Source organism: Phocoena phocoena, chromosome 15 (assembly GCF_963924675.1).
Source record: "Phocoena phocoena chromosome 15, mPhoPho1.1, whole genome shotgun sequence".
In the NCBI taxonomy this organism is placed as follows: domain Eukaryota; kingdom Metazoa; phylum Chordata; class Mammalia; order Artiodactyla; family Phocoenidae; genus Phocoena; species Phocoena phocoena.
This window is the reverse complement of record NC_089233.1, coordinates 57,762,872-57,777,341: the sequence shown is the minus strand read 5'-3', so window position 1 is coordinate 57,777,341 and position 14,470 is coordinate 57,762,872. Positions and strand designations below refer to the sequence as shown.

The 14,470-nt window shown below is 55.3% G+C and overlaps 1 protein-coding gene across 2 annotated transcripts; it reads right to left on the bottom strand.

Moving 5' to 3' along the window:
- Positions 1-108: 108 nt before the first annotated feature.
- Positions 109-13,801, bottom strand: ADISSP (adipose secreted signaling protein). 2 transcript variants are annotated; one of them, XM_065892559.1, is made up of 6 exons: positions 13,701-13,801; positions 6,726-6,842; positions 5,156-5,298; positions 2,004-2,142; positions 1,023-1,145; positions 109-785 (listed from the first exon to the last, which is right to left on the bottom strand). In XM_065892559.1, exons 2-6 carry the CDS (start codon positions 6,742-6,744, stop codon positions 685-687), a joined length of 525 nt encoding a protein of 174 aa, XP_065748631.1. In that variant the 5' UTR covers positions 6,745-6,842; positions 13,701-13,801; the 3' UTR covers positions 109-684. The 2 variants fall into 2 exon arrangements, with proteins under 2 accessions (XP_065748631.1, XP_065748632.1); XM_065892560.1 differs by lacking the exon at positions 13,701-13,801 and having other exon boundaries at positions 1,036-1,145.
- Positions 13,802-14,470: the final 669 nt, after the last annotated feature.

Here is a 14,470-nt window from a genome sequence, read left to right as displayed (position 1 = left end):
AAGTGACCTTGCCTCCAAAAAGAATGAGCTGAGCCAAAACTGTTCCTTGGCCCTTCTGTAAAGGATTGGGCATTCTCAGGGCCCTGGAGAACAAAAATCCTGCTGGCCTCTGGTATCCACTGGAAGTTTTATTTCTTTAGGGTTTTATCCCAACCAGTTGTTTAAAAACCAAGTAACACAGACCTGGGGGGGTAGGGATTGGGAACTGCACCTCCCTCCTCCTCACCATGGATGGCAGTGGGAAAGAGGGAGGGGACAGGAGAGGTGGCTAAAGCAAGACGACAGCAGCAGTAATGGGGGCAGCTACACCACAGAGCCAGCTCCCTCCTCTCCTAGGCCCTGGCTACAGCCCCTATGGCTTGGGGTAGGGGGGTGGGTAGAACCCACCCCAGGCCCTCTCCATCCCTCCTCAGAGAGCCTCCTTGGGGGCTCAGCCCATTTCTTCCAGCAGGAGACTGAGGCACACAGAGAGGAGGAAGTGGGAGAGGAGGATGCTGGAGAGGCAGGGAGGTGGCACAAATGAGGTGAGAGGTGTGGGCGAGGCTCCAGCTTGGAGGCCCTTGGACCCTCCACCTCCATGCCCATCCCTGGGTAGGGTGAGGAAGCCACACCATCACGCAGCATTTGAGGAGACGAGGTGGGGTTTAAGGCTGAGAGGCCCCGAGGCAGGTGGGGGCGAGGGCCTCAGTCGAAGCCGTGCCAGTCACTGTGCTCTGAGTCGTATTCTAGCTCAGCACCCACGCACTTGACACCATCTAGCAGCATGGGTGTGCCGTGGTGTCGGTCTGCAAGGCAGGTGACAAGTCAGTATGCCAGGCTGGACCCTGGCCCCACCTACTCCAAGGGGACTCCTCTACCTTCCCTCCCGGCTCTGCTAGGGGATGGGGAGAAAGGCACCCACCAAGGAGGTTGGGGATGGGCCGGGACAAGGATCCCTTTTACAGACTCAAGGAGGGTGGAAACTCCTTGCAGCCAAGTTGGTGCCTCCCTCCTCTAGCCAGACCCGGGCCTCGAGCTCTCACCCATGACGCGTGCCTGTACCATCACGCGCACGCAGGTGCCGGTGCCACCTTCGCAGGCTAGGAACATCTCCTCCTTGAGGACGCCCTCCTTGTGCGCTGAGTACTCACACTTGATGCTGTAACCTGCCCGGGTGATCAGCACCTCTGCGGCCTCTCGCCCCCACCCCCCAGCACTCACTGGCCCCCACCCACCACCAAGACCTCCAGAGCAAGGATGGCCCAGGACCCTACCCCCAGGGCTGGGCGCATGGGCCTCAGGAACTTCCCATTCTTCATTGAGCTCTACATGCCTCTGCCTGTAGGCCAGAGGTCAAACTCAGGCTTCCAAGAGGTGGGATTCCCCAAAAAGGCAAGCAAGGAGAGAGGGTGATGGGGAAGGGAAAGGAGGGCAGGGCAGGGCTTGAACAGATCTGGTGGCAAGAGGCCTGAGGGTCTTGCTCAATCCACTTGAGGGTGAGGTCATTAGGTAGAGGTAGAGGGAACTGAAACTGAAGCTGGGGCTTCGGTACATGGTGAAACTGATACCCTAGCCTTTGGAAGAAGCGGGGGCACTAAAGCTGGCAGGGTATAGAGAAGCAGCCCCAAGCCCAAGCCCAGGTTTGGCGGGTGATGGGAGGTAGCTGCCCAGAGTCCCTGAGGTTCCAGTAGCTTTTTCCTGAGGTACAGGCAGAGGGAGGGCTAGAGGCCCAGAGCCAGTTCCTCAGTGGCTCCCACTGTCCCATTAAGGTAACTATCAGGCAATGAGCAGACATAGGCCAACTGTGTGAGCCCATGGACTTCTGTTCAGGGAGTGGGGCCTGGGGTATGGGACCTGCCAAGGTGCCACACTGCAAGGCCATAAAGAGGCATCATGTCCCCTGATTGCTAAGCTGCCCATCAGCCCTAGATGCGGGAAGGAAGTACCCCATGCTCTCACTCCCACTCACACCCAGGCCCTGCTGGAGGAGGGCAGGCTTCCAGCACCCCAAGCAGGGTACGCACCTTCTGGGATGGGCATGACGCTGAGGAGCTTGAGGTGCAGGCTGGGGACAGGTGCCTCTCGGACCTCCTTGCTCAGCCTGCGCACTGGGGGCAGAGTGAAGGTAATCTCATACCTGTGCAGGATCTTCAGGAAGCCAACCTGCAGCAGGAGGGGTGGGGGAAGGAGGCACCTTCACTTACAGTCTCCCCCAGGGCCCACCCAGGTTGTGCCACTGATGATCCTGTGGGGCCCTACACTTGCTTCCTTGACAATCCCAGGGGAGCCTGACTCCCTCCATCACTCTAGTTGGTCCACACCCCTGGTCGGGTAGCTCTAGGCCCTTTCTCCAAGGACCCCATCCCTACAGCTTGGCCCACACACTCCTCAGCATCTGTCTCATGAGCCCTTAAGTTCCTTGGTGGCCATTTTATAGATGATGAAATGGAAGCTAGGAAATGACTGGCTGAAGGCCACAGTGTGGTCAGGGTATAGTCCTCCCTGGACCTCTTGGCTACTGCTGCCACACGTGGCACACAGCAAAGCACCAGCCACTGCCCACAGGGGAGGCTCAAAGCCCCACGACACAGGCCATCCACCTGCTCCCACCACTACCAGCATGTGGCCAGAGCCAAGAGCCCAGGGACTCTGGTCCTCTAGTCATGGCGGGGCCACCAGGCAACACAGATAGCACAAGATGGAGGATGGGACAGAATTAGAAAAACAGACACTAGACCAGCTGTGTCAGTCCAAAGCTGGCCCACAAGACTGGCACCAGCCATGGAACCTGGGCTCCAGCCTACCCTGCTGGCATGTGAACATGGATTCCTGCCTGCCCACTCAAAGGCTCACTGTGTCCAACAGCCCTGATTCACAGCCCGAGCAATTTCTGTTGTTCATACACAGAGCTTGGCCATCCTTGGAAACTCCAGTCATGTGAAGGGTCACAGGCCAGGGTGGCTGTTGGGCAGGTAGGCTGACTGGAGTGTCAGTCCAGGAGGTGCAGGGGTGCATGCTGTATCCACAGCTCTCATGCACACACACTCCTGTTCAGTTTCAGGAAATGGATGGCCCTGTCCTTTGGGAGAGCAACTAGCCTTTCAATGAGATCAGATGATGTCACTGCATGATAAAGCTCAGTCCCTGTGGCCCCCACACTCTGCTGGTAGAGGGCACACCTCTCAAGAGGACTTTCTGGCTGTACCTGCCAATGGTGACCCTGTGATCCAGCTGTATCACTTGCAGAATTTTCCAGGGGAAATACTCAGAGATGTGCAAAAAAAAAATACTCATCACTGCCCTATTTATAACAGTACAAAACTGTAACACCACGAATAGGGAACCAGCTAAATCAATGATGATACATATAGTGGAATACCAGGCAGTTTTAAAATCTCGTGGAAACCATCAGGAGATGGTTCACAACAGAAGCAAGCAAAACACAGTGTGTACACTGTGATACCAGTTTTTCATTTTTGGAAACAAAGCTAAAAAAGAAACTGGAATAACACACATCAAAATATTAACCGTAGTTATTTCTGGATAGTATGATTGCGGGTACTTTTAAATTTCTTTATAGTTTTTTCTATCTTCCAGATTTTCTCTAATTACATGAATGGATTTTGCAATGGGAGGCAGGGAGCTATTTTTGAAAGTTTGGGTTAATTATGTTTATTCCCTTGGGGAAGTTGTCAGCTCTTGGAGGAAGAGCAAGGGTTTTAGAGTTGGGCAAACAGGTATGACTCTGGGCCCCTCCTCAGGGTGACCTCAATAAACCAGAAACCAACCCGCATCCTCACCACCATGCCCTCCAGGGCTCAACTCTGGAGCCCTGATTTATTGTCCAACCTGAGGGCCTCAGTCCCTGTTTCCCTCCAATCCATCCCCTCCAGAGACTTCCTCCTGCCCCTCCAAAGTGGATGTGGGATCCAACTGTGTGTCCCAGCAGCAGAGGAGACAAGAGTGTATGAGATGTGGCCACTCGGAGAGGAGGAGAGGGGAAAAACATGGGGGTGATAAATACTACTGCAAAGAGCCTAAATCAGCCAGAGGTTTGGCAGAGAAGAGTAAATAAAGTCACACCTTGTTATCAGCATAATTAGCCTTACACCTGAGTGACATACATACATCCTTCCATTTCCAACTCTTTGGGATATAAATTGTCTCTACTTCAGAGAAGGGAAACTGAGGTGACCTGCCCAAGGTCAGAGCCAGAATAGCAGGCCTGGACCTGAACCCAGGCCTGTGACACCACAGCCTTGACAGCTGCCTTCCAATTGCAATGGTTGGGGTGATGCCGATGATAACAATAGCTCCACTCCCATTCAAGTAACATCCTAAGTCAGTGGTCCCCAACCTTTTTGGCACCAGGGGCTGTTCTGTGGAAGACAATTTTTCCACGGACCAGGGGGTGGGGGTGAGGTGGGGATGGTTTCAGGATGATTCAAGTGCATTACATTTACTGTGCACTTTATTTCTATTATTATTACATTGTAATATATAATGAAAAAATTATACAACTCACCATAATGAAGAATCAGTGGGAGCCCTGAGCTAGCTTTCACTTGCCACTTACTGATAGGGTTTTGATATGAGTCTGCAAGCAACTGATTTATTATGGTCTCTGTGCAGTCAAACCTCTCTGCTAATGATAGTCTGTATTTGCAGCCACTCCCCAGCGCTAGCATCACTGCCTCAGCTCCACCTCAGATCATCAGGCATTAGATTCTCACAAGGAACACGCAACCTAGATCCCTTGCATGCGCAGTTCACAGTAGGGTTCCCACTCCTAAGAGAATCTAATCCCGCCACTGATCTGACAGGAGGTGGAGCTCAGGCGGTAATGCGAGCAATGGGGAGCAGCTGTAAATACAGATGAAGCTTCGCTCACTCGCCTGCTGCTCACCTCCTGCTGTGTGGCCTGGTTCCTAACAGGCCATGGACCAGTAATGGTCCGTGGCCTGAGGGTTGGGGACCCCTGTCCTAAGTGCACTCATCTTACCACAGTCTCACACTTCCCATTTTACAGATGGGGAAATCAAAGCCCAGGGAAGGACAAAGATGTGCCTATGGAGCCAACTTAGAGGAAATGGAACAGGCTCAGGAAGCCAGGCAGGGCCAGGGAGAAGACAGATGGAATGAGGCTGATGATGGGGCGGGGAAGATGCACACATACCTTGACCAGAAAGCTGCTGTCGCTCTCTTGGGTGACCATGACCACAGAGTCATGCAGCTTCTCATCAAAGTGGACATGGCTCTGGGAGCCTTCTGCATCATGGCCTGTCGCAAAGCGGATACTCCGGACTCTGGGCTTATTGCCTACGAAGAGAGTGGGAGAGGGCTACCGGGGCTGTTGCCTTCACCTATCCCAGTAAACTACTCCACCGTGTCACCTCCCCGCCCTCTGCGACTGCCCTTCACATCATCCAGCATCCACTGCTGGGCTAGGCCACATCCTACTGGACAGTGGTGATCAAAGGCTTGAGGCTCCCACCTGCCCCTACCTGCTCAGTCCTCCCACAGAAAATACTCATCCTGAGAGAGGGTTTGTGGGGGTGGGATTCAGGGATTAGCTAATATGACCCTTCACTTAGAGGGAATGGGGCTAACAGGGAAGAGACAGTCCTCCCGACTCCAAACACCAAGCAGTGCAGGACTCAGCCCCAATCCTCAAGATACCCTGCCCCATGCTCTCCTTCACAGTGCCAAGCAAGCTCCCCATCTCTGGGATCTCCTCTTCCAGGTCTGTCAGTACCTGAGGCCCCCTGCCTGCCCCTCCTGCTGACCCAACTTGAGAGGGGAGAAGGGCAGAGACAGGAATGGGCTCTATGGGACCTGCCTGGGAGTGGGAGAAACAAACAGGGTCAAAAACCACACTCAGCCCTCCTAGGAGGGGCCGCAGCTGCCTCTAAACCTCATCACTGATCACTGGCAGGTAAGAAGGAAGAACCCAGGGGAGCCTCCAGGACCCCTCCCAGAGACGCCTTTCCCTCCTCTGCTTAACCCCTCACATGGCCCACGGCTGTCTCCAGCTGGGTCAGGTTCTCCAAGGCCAGGAAGTCAGGGAGTTAAGGCAGGCAGAGCGTGGGAACTGGGCTGAGGGCCTGTACTGGGGGAGGCTAAGGCTGAAAGAGGCCCATCTTGCCAAGAGCATGACCCCAATCCTCTCTGACCCCCACAGCCCCTAGGGCTCCCAACAGCCCTACCCAGAGTCCTTTTGGTGAGAAGGCCTGGGCCAGCCCTTGCCTGGGTTCTTGCACACTCAGTGGAGGGCCAGGGGGCCAGCCTGGCATTTTCACATTCCCTGCTGAGGCCCCCAGACTTGACCCTCATATATCCTACCAGGCCTCTCTTGCCTAAAACCTTCTATGAGCACTTCTGGACTCTGAATGAAACCCAAATTCCTTTCCACAACCTGCTGTGGCCCTACCCACCTCAGCAGCCTCAATGCTCACCCAAAGCCCCCTGTGCTCCCCAACCCCCACAGTGGAACAGGGAGGCTGGAACATGGGGCCATGAAGGCACACACCTCCAAAGACCAGCACACCATGGAGCCAGCAGGGGTCCCCGGGTTTGGCTTGGGTGTCCCCAGAACAAACACTGGTGTAATGTAATTAGTACCTCACATTCAGACAGACACACACACACACTCACAGCCAACGCAGGCCCCACATGCAGCAATGCCCCTTCCCACCAGGGCCCGCTGGAAGATGCTACAAACCCCACCAGACCAGGCAGGCACTCACCTTTGTTGGCTGCAGCCATGGATGCCCTCCCTGCCACAGGGTGAGACACGCAGCTCCTGCCAGACACCACTGGTCAAGCTCAGCAGCTTCCCATGCTCCAGGGACACCAGCAGAAGCCTGATGCATGGGGAGTGGGGAGGGCAGGGGTCAGGGTCACCAATGGGCCTGTGGCTAGGGGAGAGCAGAGAGTTCCCTTTAGGAAGGACCCAAACCCCTGCTGCTCTCAGTAGTCCAAGTGGTACCTGCACCCCGTAGCAGAGGGGGCTTCTGCCCCCCACTCCTCCACCCACTCCCCACATTCACCAAGAGCCCTCACCCTTGCCTGACACACTACTGACCCAGGGCCTGGCCAGCATGTACTGAGCCGCAGCTTCTGGGTGCCACAGCGCCAGCACAAGCCTCTTGTGCCCAGCCCACCTAAGGCTGGTGGGAAGAGGCAACCAGCAAAGGAAGGGGACTTCATTGGCACTTTCCAGGGGTCAGTTCTGGTGCTGGTGGCCCAAAGGCTGGCCCATCCCAGACACACAGGCTGTACCATCCTACATCCAGAGACCACAGTATTCACGTTGCACGAGTGGGTCCAGGTCAGAGTTAACAGTATGCTTGGAGGGGGGCAAATATGGGGGCTCACATAATAAAACATGTCCTCAGAGCTTTCCCTCCGAGTGATAGGTCAGGGCCATATACAGAACAGATACCCATGAAGGGGTTGCCGTCCATCGAAACCCACCATTCAGACTCTGGCTTGATTACTATCCGGCTGGCCTCCCAGCTCAGCTCCCCAAGGGCAGCCTCAGGGCAGAGACTGTGGGAGGCGCCTCCAGGAAGCCTGTGTGAGCAGCCAGGCCTCTGAAAGACTGGGCTGAGACCATCTCAGCATCAAAAAGAATAATAAGTGCAACTGATGGAAACAGATGGAATTACATAAAATCAGAGCATTCACAGAGACTACAAAAAATGGGAGAAAGCAAAACAAACGAACCCAAATCCTCATTTGTCACTACTGACAGTAGCAATGCCCTAACTCTCTACTGGAAACTGGCAATATAGAGAACTAATTCAGCCTCTCTCTTGGCCTTTCCTATAACCAACTTGCCCTGGTGGTTAAAGGACAGCTCTTCTTTAACAAAGGAATGACCAACTGCTAAATAATTCTGCAACCCCCAAAACACAAATGCTAGGAGCAGCACTAATCAGTGGGTGCTAAACCAGTAAGGCAAAGGTTGAAATGGATGCTCACATATGCGCAAGTGCCACTGACAGATGACCTAGGGTTAAAGGGAACGAGTTTGCATTGGAGGGATGTGACATCAGTCAGTCTTGCATTAGTCAATCTCCTCTCACTCAGAGTGGGACAACTGGACACACTGATGTCTACTGATGTGAGGCAGCACCAAGTCACAGCAGTGCTAACAGGGCAGCCCCACCCCAAATGTCTAACCTGCATCTAACACGCCCCTAGAACTCCAGCTTCAGCTTACCAAAAACACAGAGGCCAGCAGAATAAATGACTCCACGAGAAAGCAAGGAGACAAACCCAGAAGGCAGGATATTCTACAGGACAACTGACCTAATTTTTTTCCAAACTGTAAGAAGGAAAATAAAGGAGGGAGGTGGTTCTAGATAGGGGATGGGCCAACTACAGCCTGTGGCAGCCGCCACTGTTTTTTGTAAAGTTTTACTGGCACACAACCGTGCTCATTTGTTTACGTGTTGTCTAAAATCGCTTGTTTTTTTTTATTTGTTTGTTTGTTTTGCCTTGCCATGCTACTTGTGGGATCTTAATTCCCAGACCAGGGATTGAACCTGGGCCTGGCAGTGAAAGTGCTGGGTCCTAACCACTGGACTGCCAGGGAATTCCCTAAAACTGCTTTTGCACTAAAGCAAAACTACTTTGAGTAGTTGCTACAGAGGCCACATAGCCTGCAAAGTCTATAATATTTACTATCTGGCCCTTCACAGAAAAAGTTTGCCAACCGCTGTTCTAAATTAACACACAAAGAGACCAAGAATGGGAAAACTGACCTCGTTTTTTCCACCACGTCAGTTTCAAGAAGAAAAATAAATGGGGTAGGGGATTTCTAACTATCTCTAAAAAGAGACATTTAGGGGATAATTGGGAAATAATGAGTGGGACTGGATCTTAGATGACATTAAGAAATAAAAGCTTATCAGTTAGGTGCGATAATGGAATTGGATTACGTAGAGAAGTATGTCCATATGTCAGAGATACACACTAAAGTAGAGATAAGTGAACGACGTTGGCTAGTCCAGGGAATGAAGAGACTAGCCAACTTGGGGTGGCCTCAGAGCTGGGCCTGTGGAGGGCATAACCTTGAGGCCCCTCAGGTGCCGAGCTGCCCTGAGAGCAGGCCTCACCTCCCTCCCTACTTCCCAATGCAAGAGAAGTCCACCTAGGCCCAAGCCTGGCCTCAAGGGCAGGGCAAACAGCCTGGGTACCAGGAGCCCACATACGAGGCCTCAGGAGGTACAGGGAAAGGCAAGGCTTGGGTCTCAGGAATGCAGGAGCGGCCAGGGCAGAAACAGCCCCAGGTGAGTACTCTGAGGTCACTCCCAGAAGGGCAGCCCCTGAGCCCTGGAATGCCTAGCTGTCCCAGAGAGACTGGCCCCTGGAGAGAAGCCTGCCCTACCCTACCCACTCCAGCCATCCCCTGAAGCTGTGGACTCAGAGCATGTGAAACATGGCCAAGAGCAAGGGGACCCTCCTCCTACCTTGGGCAGAGGCTGCTCCAGCCACACCTCTGCAGCCAGGGGAAATGACAAGAGGCCCCCATTTCCCAGGACATTTCCTGGGAGGCCTGGATGAAACTCAAACAGCGGCTGGTAAGCAAAGGCTCCTGCGGCTCTTCATAAAACTCTCTTCACTTCATAAAACCCCAATACACACAGGGTCCGGTCCCTGTCTTCCTCCCCAGTCCATTGCCTGTTGCCTGCCTGCCTGCCTGCCTGCTTTAACCCAGGCCATCCCCTCTGCCTGGAACAATCCTGCCCCCCATCCACACCCCAGCCTGGGTCTCAGCTCCAGAGGACGTTTTTCAAGGTAGCACAACCCCATCCCACCACCGCCCATCCCAGGATAGGCCTGAAAATCTTCAAAAAGGATCCCCTTTCTCACTTCTGGGATCATTTGATATCTATGTCCCCCACCTAACAAGGGCGGTGACTGTGTTTTTGCCAAACGCTGTGTTCCCAGCATCCAGCCCAGCAGGGAGCAGCTGTGTTCAGTTTATATTTGTTAAATGAATGAATGACCAAACTAAGTGGAGCCCAAGCATGGGCCTCAGCTGGGCCCTCTAGGCAGATGTGGCACCAGGGCCCAGAGGCTCTCAGAAGAGGAACGCCCCACCTCATTCTTTAAGCCAACCCCTGCCCTGGAGGGCACTCCCTTCCCCACATCTCAGAGTGGGGCCCCCCCGATGGGCATCTACTAGCCTGGCCACAATCAGCTGTTACCTGCCCCCTCAACCTTGAAATGGAAGGTCCACTGAGGGCCGGACCTGCGTCTCTTGCACTGCCCAGAGCTCAGGACAGAGCAAGCACTCAGGCACTGCCTTGTAACCCTTGGGCAATGAGAACGCAGAGCGAGGAGGCAAGTGACTTCAGGGGCTCAGAGAAGGCTGGAAAAAGCTCCTTTCCTAGCAGAAAGCCTCTCTGGTCGCTGTCCCCTGTGAGCCAGACTCTCATCCACGCACCATTCTTCATCAGAATCGGGAGGAGATGGCATTGGGCCTCCTCTTGCGGCAGCTGTGTCCATAGGGAACCACTAGGTCCCCTTGAAACCCCAGGCCTCCTCCTGTGCCAGCCAAGTCTTGATCGTGGCCCAAGTGGCACAGCCCCCAAGAGGCAGCAGGGACGTGGTCAAGATGATTAAAATTCAGGCTGCATGGCAAAGTTACTCCGTGTCTCTGTGCCTCAGTTTCCTCATCTGCAACACACAAATAAGCAGTGGCCTCTTCCTCAGTGGGTTTGGTGCAGCTGGTGCCTGAAGCTCTGTGACAGTGCTCCCCACTCCACCCCCACCTTTGCAGAACAAATCCCCCAAAGGACTGGTTTCTGAAGCAACAGCAATTTCAGCATCAAAGAGGTACTTCAGGCCAATCCTGGAAGTCAGGAATGGCCCTCAGGGTGGGCCACAGGGACTTCAGTCTTCTCAGAAAACAGCTCAAGGGACTTCCCTGGTGGTGCAATTGTTAAGAATCTACCTTTCAACGCAGGGGATACGGGTTCAAGCCCTGGTCCGGGAAGATCCCACATGCTGCGGAGCAACTAAGCCCCTGCACCACAACTACTGAGCCTGCGCTCTAGAGCCCGCAAGCCACAACTCCCGAAGCCCCCATAACTCCCGAAGCCCGTGCGCCTAAAAAGCCCGGGTTCCGCAACAAGAGAAGCCAACACGCTGAGAAGCCCATGCACCTCAAGAGTAGCCCCTACTCGCCGCAACCAGAGAAAGCTCGCGTGCAGCAACGAAGACCCAATGCAGCCAAAAATAAATTATATATAAAAAAAAGAAAAACAGCTCAAGGGCTGAGGGGCCTCCCTCTCCCTTCCTTCATCCTGCCTTCCCCTCCCCACCAGGTCTCCAGGGATTGCCAGAGGGCAGACTGCTGGGAGCCCACTATGCCCTACAACCAGAAGGACTCATAAAGAAGATGTGAAGAATATACATCCCACTCGAGCAAAAAAAAGACACCCCTACCTTTAGATGGGCTGGCAACAGGTCAGGGGTGGTACCACAGAGAGTTACAGGATGGGGAGGGCTGGGAAGCTGGAACAAGGGCCTTCGGGGACTCCTTCAGCTCTCAGTTAATCTCGGGGAAATTGGCGGAACCTTCTCTCTGGGAAACAGAGCTCCCAGCTCAGATCCCTCTCAGCTTTAGAGAGAAAGGCTGCTTCGAGGTTATCCTACCCAGGGAAGGGCTCAGTCAGGCCCAGTGGCGCCTCTGGCACAAGGAGCAGGACAGGGAAATGGCAGCTGGGCAAATGGACAGATGGACAGTTACACAGGAACCCAGAGTTCTCAGCCCCTTAGATTCCTGTCCTGCACACAGAGTGCTAGCTGCTACTCCAGGCTGTCCCACACTGGGGCCCAAGGCTGAAGGGAGGGTCAAAGACAGTCTGTCCATGGCAAAGTGGAGCTCCAGAACCTGCCACCCTCTTGCCCTGTACCTCACAGCTGCATCCCCACAGCACGTCTCTGCAGTCCCCAAACCCCAGGCATCATAGGACCAGCCCCAGCTTGTCCTCTGCTTTGTGGCTAGGAACATGCTTCTTGGGGCCTCGTTTCTCATTCATTCCTAATCCCCATTCTCAACCTGTTCAAGGACTTTGAGTCAGGAACTCTACAATCTTCCACCCTCCCCACCCCAGCCTAGGACTCAGTCCTGGCTTAAGCACTCAGTCCCACAGAAGCCTCTCGTCAAAGCTCAAGCATGTAAAAAGAGCACCCACTGAGGCCACACTAACCTGCTGACTCCAGGACCTGACATAGGACTGGGCCCACATACCTAGAACAAGGCCTTGAAAGACAAGGCTGAAGGTCAGGAGTGGTTGTGACAGTTTTACGTCAACTCAGACTGGATATGACTCCATTTTCTCCTCCCTCCAGCAGGCCAAAGTTGCAAGGATAAGTATGGTGTTCTCTCTCTTAAAAATGGGTGGAGGGCTTCCCTGGTGGCCCAGTGGTTAAGAATCCACCTGCCAATGCAGGGGACACGGGTTCGAGCCCTGGTCGGGGAAGATCCCACATGCCGCAGAGCAATTAAGCCCGTGTGCCACAACTACTGAGCCTGCGCTCTAGAGCCGGTGAACCACAACTACTGAAGCCCACACGCCTAGAGCGGGTGCTCCACAACAAGAGAAGCCATGGCAATGAGAAGCCCGCACACCGCAACGACAGAGGAGCCCCCACTCACCACAACTAGAGAAAATCCACGCACAGCAACGAAGACCCAAGGCAGCCATAAATTAATTAATTAGAAAAAGAATGAGTGGAGCAGGGGTGAACTCAGGAAGGGACCCCCACCATCTCCCACCCTCCTTTCTCCCCAAGAAGTGCTGCCCTCCTCTCCCCAGCATCTCCTCCCCACAACCTCTCAGGCCCCCAGCTAGAGGCTGCTCAGACCCCTCTAGCCTCCAGACTGCCTGCCCCACCCAGGCCCCAATTAGTAGAGGCCAGGCCAGGTCCAGCGGGTGACAGCTGCCTCTGACCTTCTTCAACTCCCTGAGCAGAGAAACGCCCTACCCACACTTCCCAAGGCCAAGGTTCAAGAGGAATGGCAACCCAAGCCCACCCTTCTCAGTCCACCAGGGTTCCTGCTCACTAACAGGAACACTGGTCCAGAACCTAAACGAACCTTTCCTGCTCTGTGACAAAGGGGAGGTGGTGGCCAAGCTCCCAGAGACATCAGGGGCCTGGGTATAGGAATCTGTACCCTCTCCCGCCTCCATCCCCGTGGGTGTGGCGCCCCCATCCCCACCCCATCCTCATCTTCTAAGGGGACAGAGGAGTCTGGACGCCCCCCCATCACACTCCTCCCGGGCTGCGAGGCGTCGGCTCTGTCCCTCATAATCCTGTGCCGTCCCCACCCTCATCTCTGCTGACGCTGTAGTCTCCGGAGCCCGTACTCTCCGACATCACAGCCCTCCTCCCTGAAGGTGCCGAGCCACGCGAGGTTCAGAGGCTACTCGTCCAAGGTCACACATTGAGGCGATGACAATGGAGGGCGGGCGCGGAGTTGCTGACGGCGCTGACCCCATTTGGCCCCCGCCCTCACTGTGTCACACGTGCCCCCGACAGCGCCCCGCGGAAAGCACTCCAGCTCTACCACCTAACGGTCACCTGCGGCCCTGGGGCCTGACATCTCCCCAGCTCAGATGCCAGGGAGCCCTCCCCGTCCCGGGCCCGACAGCGGAACTCTCCAGCCCCAGCCGGATGGGGTCGCAGGCACCGACTACCCAGAACAGCGGCTCCGCTGGGAGGGGATCTCCGCGAGCGGGGCGGAACCGGGAGGTGGCGGAAGGAAGAGCAGTCTCACCGTGCGGGGAGCACCCCGAAGCTACGACCGCGACAGCGGCGGCGGCAGCTGTGGCGGTGGCGGCAGCCGTGGCGGTGGCGGCAGCCGTGGCGGTGGCAGCAGCAGCGGGGTCTCAGCGCAGAACCAGAGGAGAGAACCCCGCGCCGCTACCGCTCGCCTCAAGGGCACACCCCCCACCTCCTCCCATTGGTCGACCGAAGGGGTGGGGCGAGGGCACTTCGGACCAATAAGCGGGCCCCAAAGAACCGCCAACGGGCGTTGCGCCTCTGCGTCACCTGCAGGAGCCCCTGCGGCTGCGCCGTGCGAGCCCACGACCCGGGGCCCGGCAAGTTCTCGCGATGAAGTCAGCCAGGGCGCTCTCCGTGGCCAGGCGGCAGGATACCGTAGAAGCGAGAGAAGGAAGAAGCGCCTTTAATAGGCCCTACGCGTGTCTACTTTCAGCTTGGGGGTTTGCACCTCCTGTCTCCGCCTAACCTGGAAGGGGCGTCCCCTGGGCTCTGTCCCTTGAGCGGCCGTAAAGTGGGGCTCAGAGCTAGGTGAGGCACCTGAAAGTCGCCTTTCTTCCGAGGCTTCCAAGCCCGCATTGGCAGTCGATACGGGCATCGCTAGGTCCTGTCCAGGAGCGGAGGAACCTTCCATTCTTCCCGCTCTGCGATCCCCGGGTTTCGGCATCGTCCCCTTCCGTCCCAT

What these genes read in the sequence shown, in the direction of transcription:
- ADISSP (XM_065892559.1), bottom strand. An exon ending in ACAGCAGCTTTCTGGTCAAG is followed by an intron (nt 2,143 to 5,155) that starts GTATGTGTGCAT and finishes CTCCTGCTGCAG; the next exon opens with GTTGGCTTCCTGAAGATCCT. An exon ending in GGTACAGGCACGCGTCATGG is followed by an intron (nt 786 to 1,022) that starts GTGAGAGCTCGA and finishes CCTGCCTTGCAG; the next exon opens with ACCGACACCACGGCACACCC.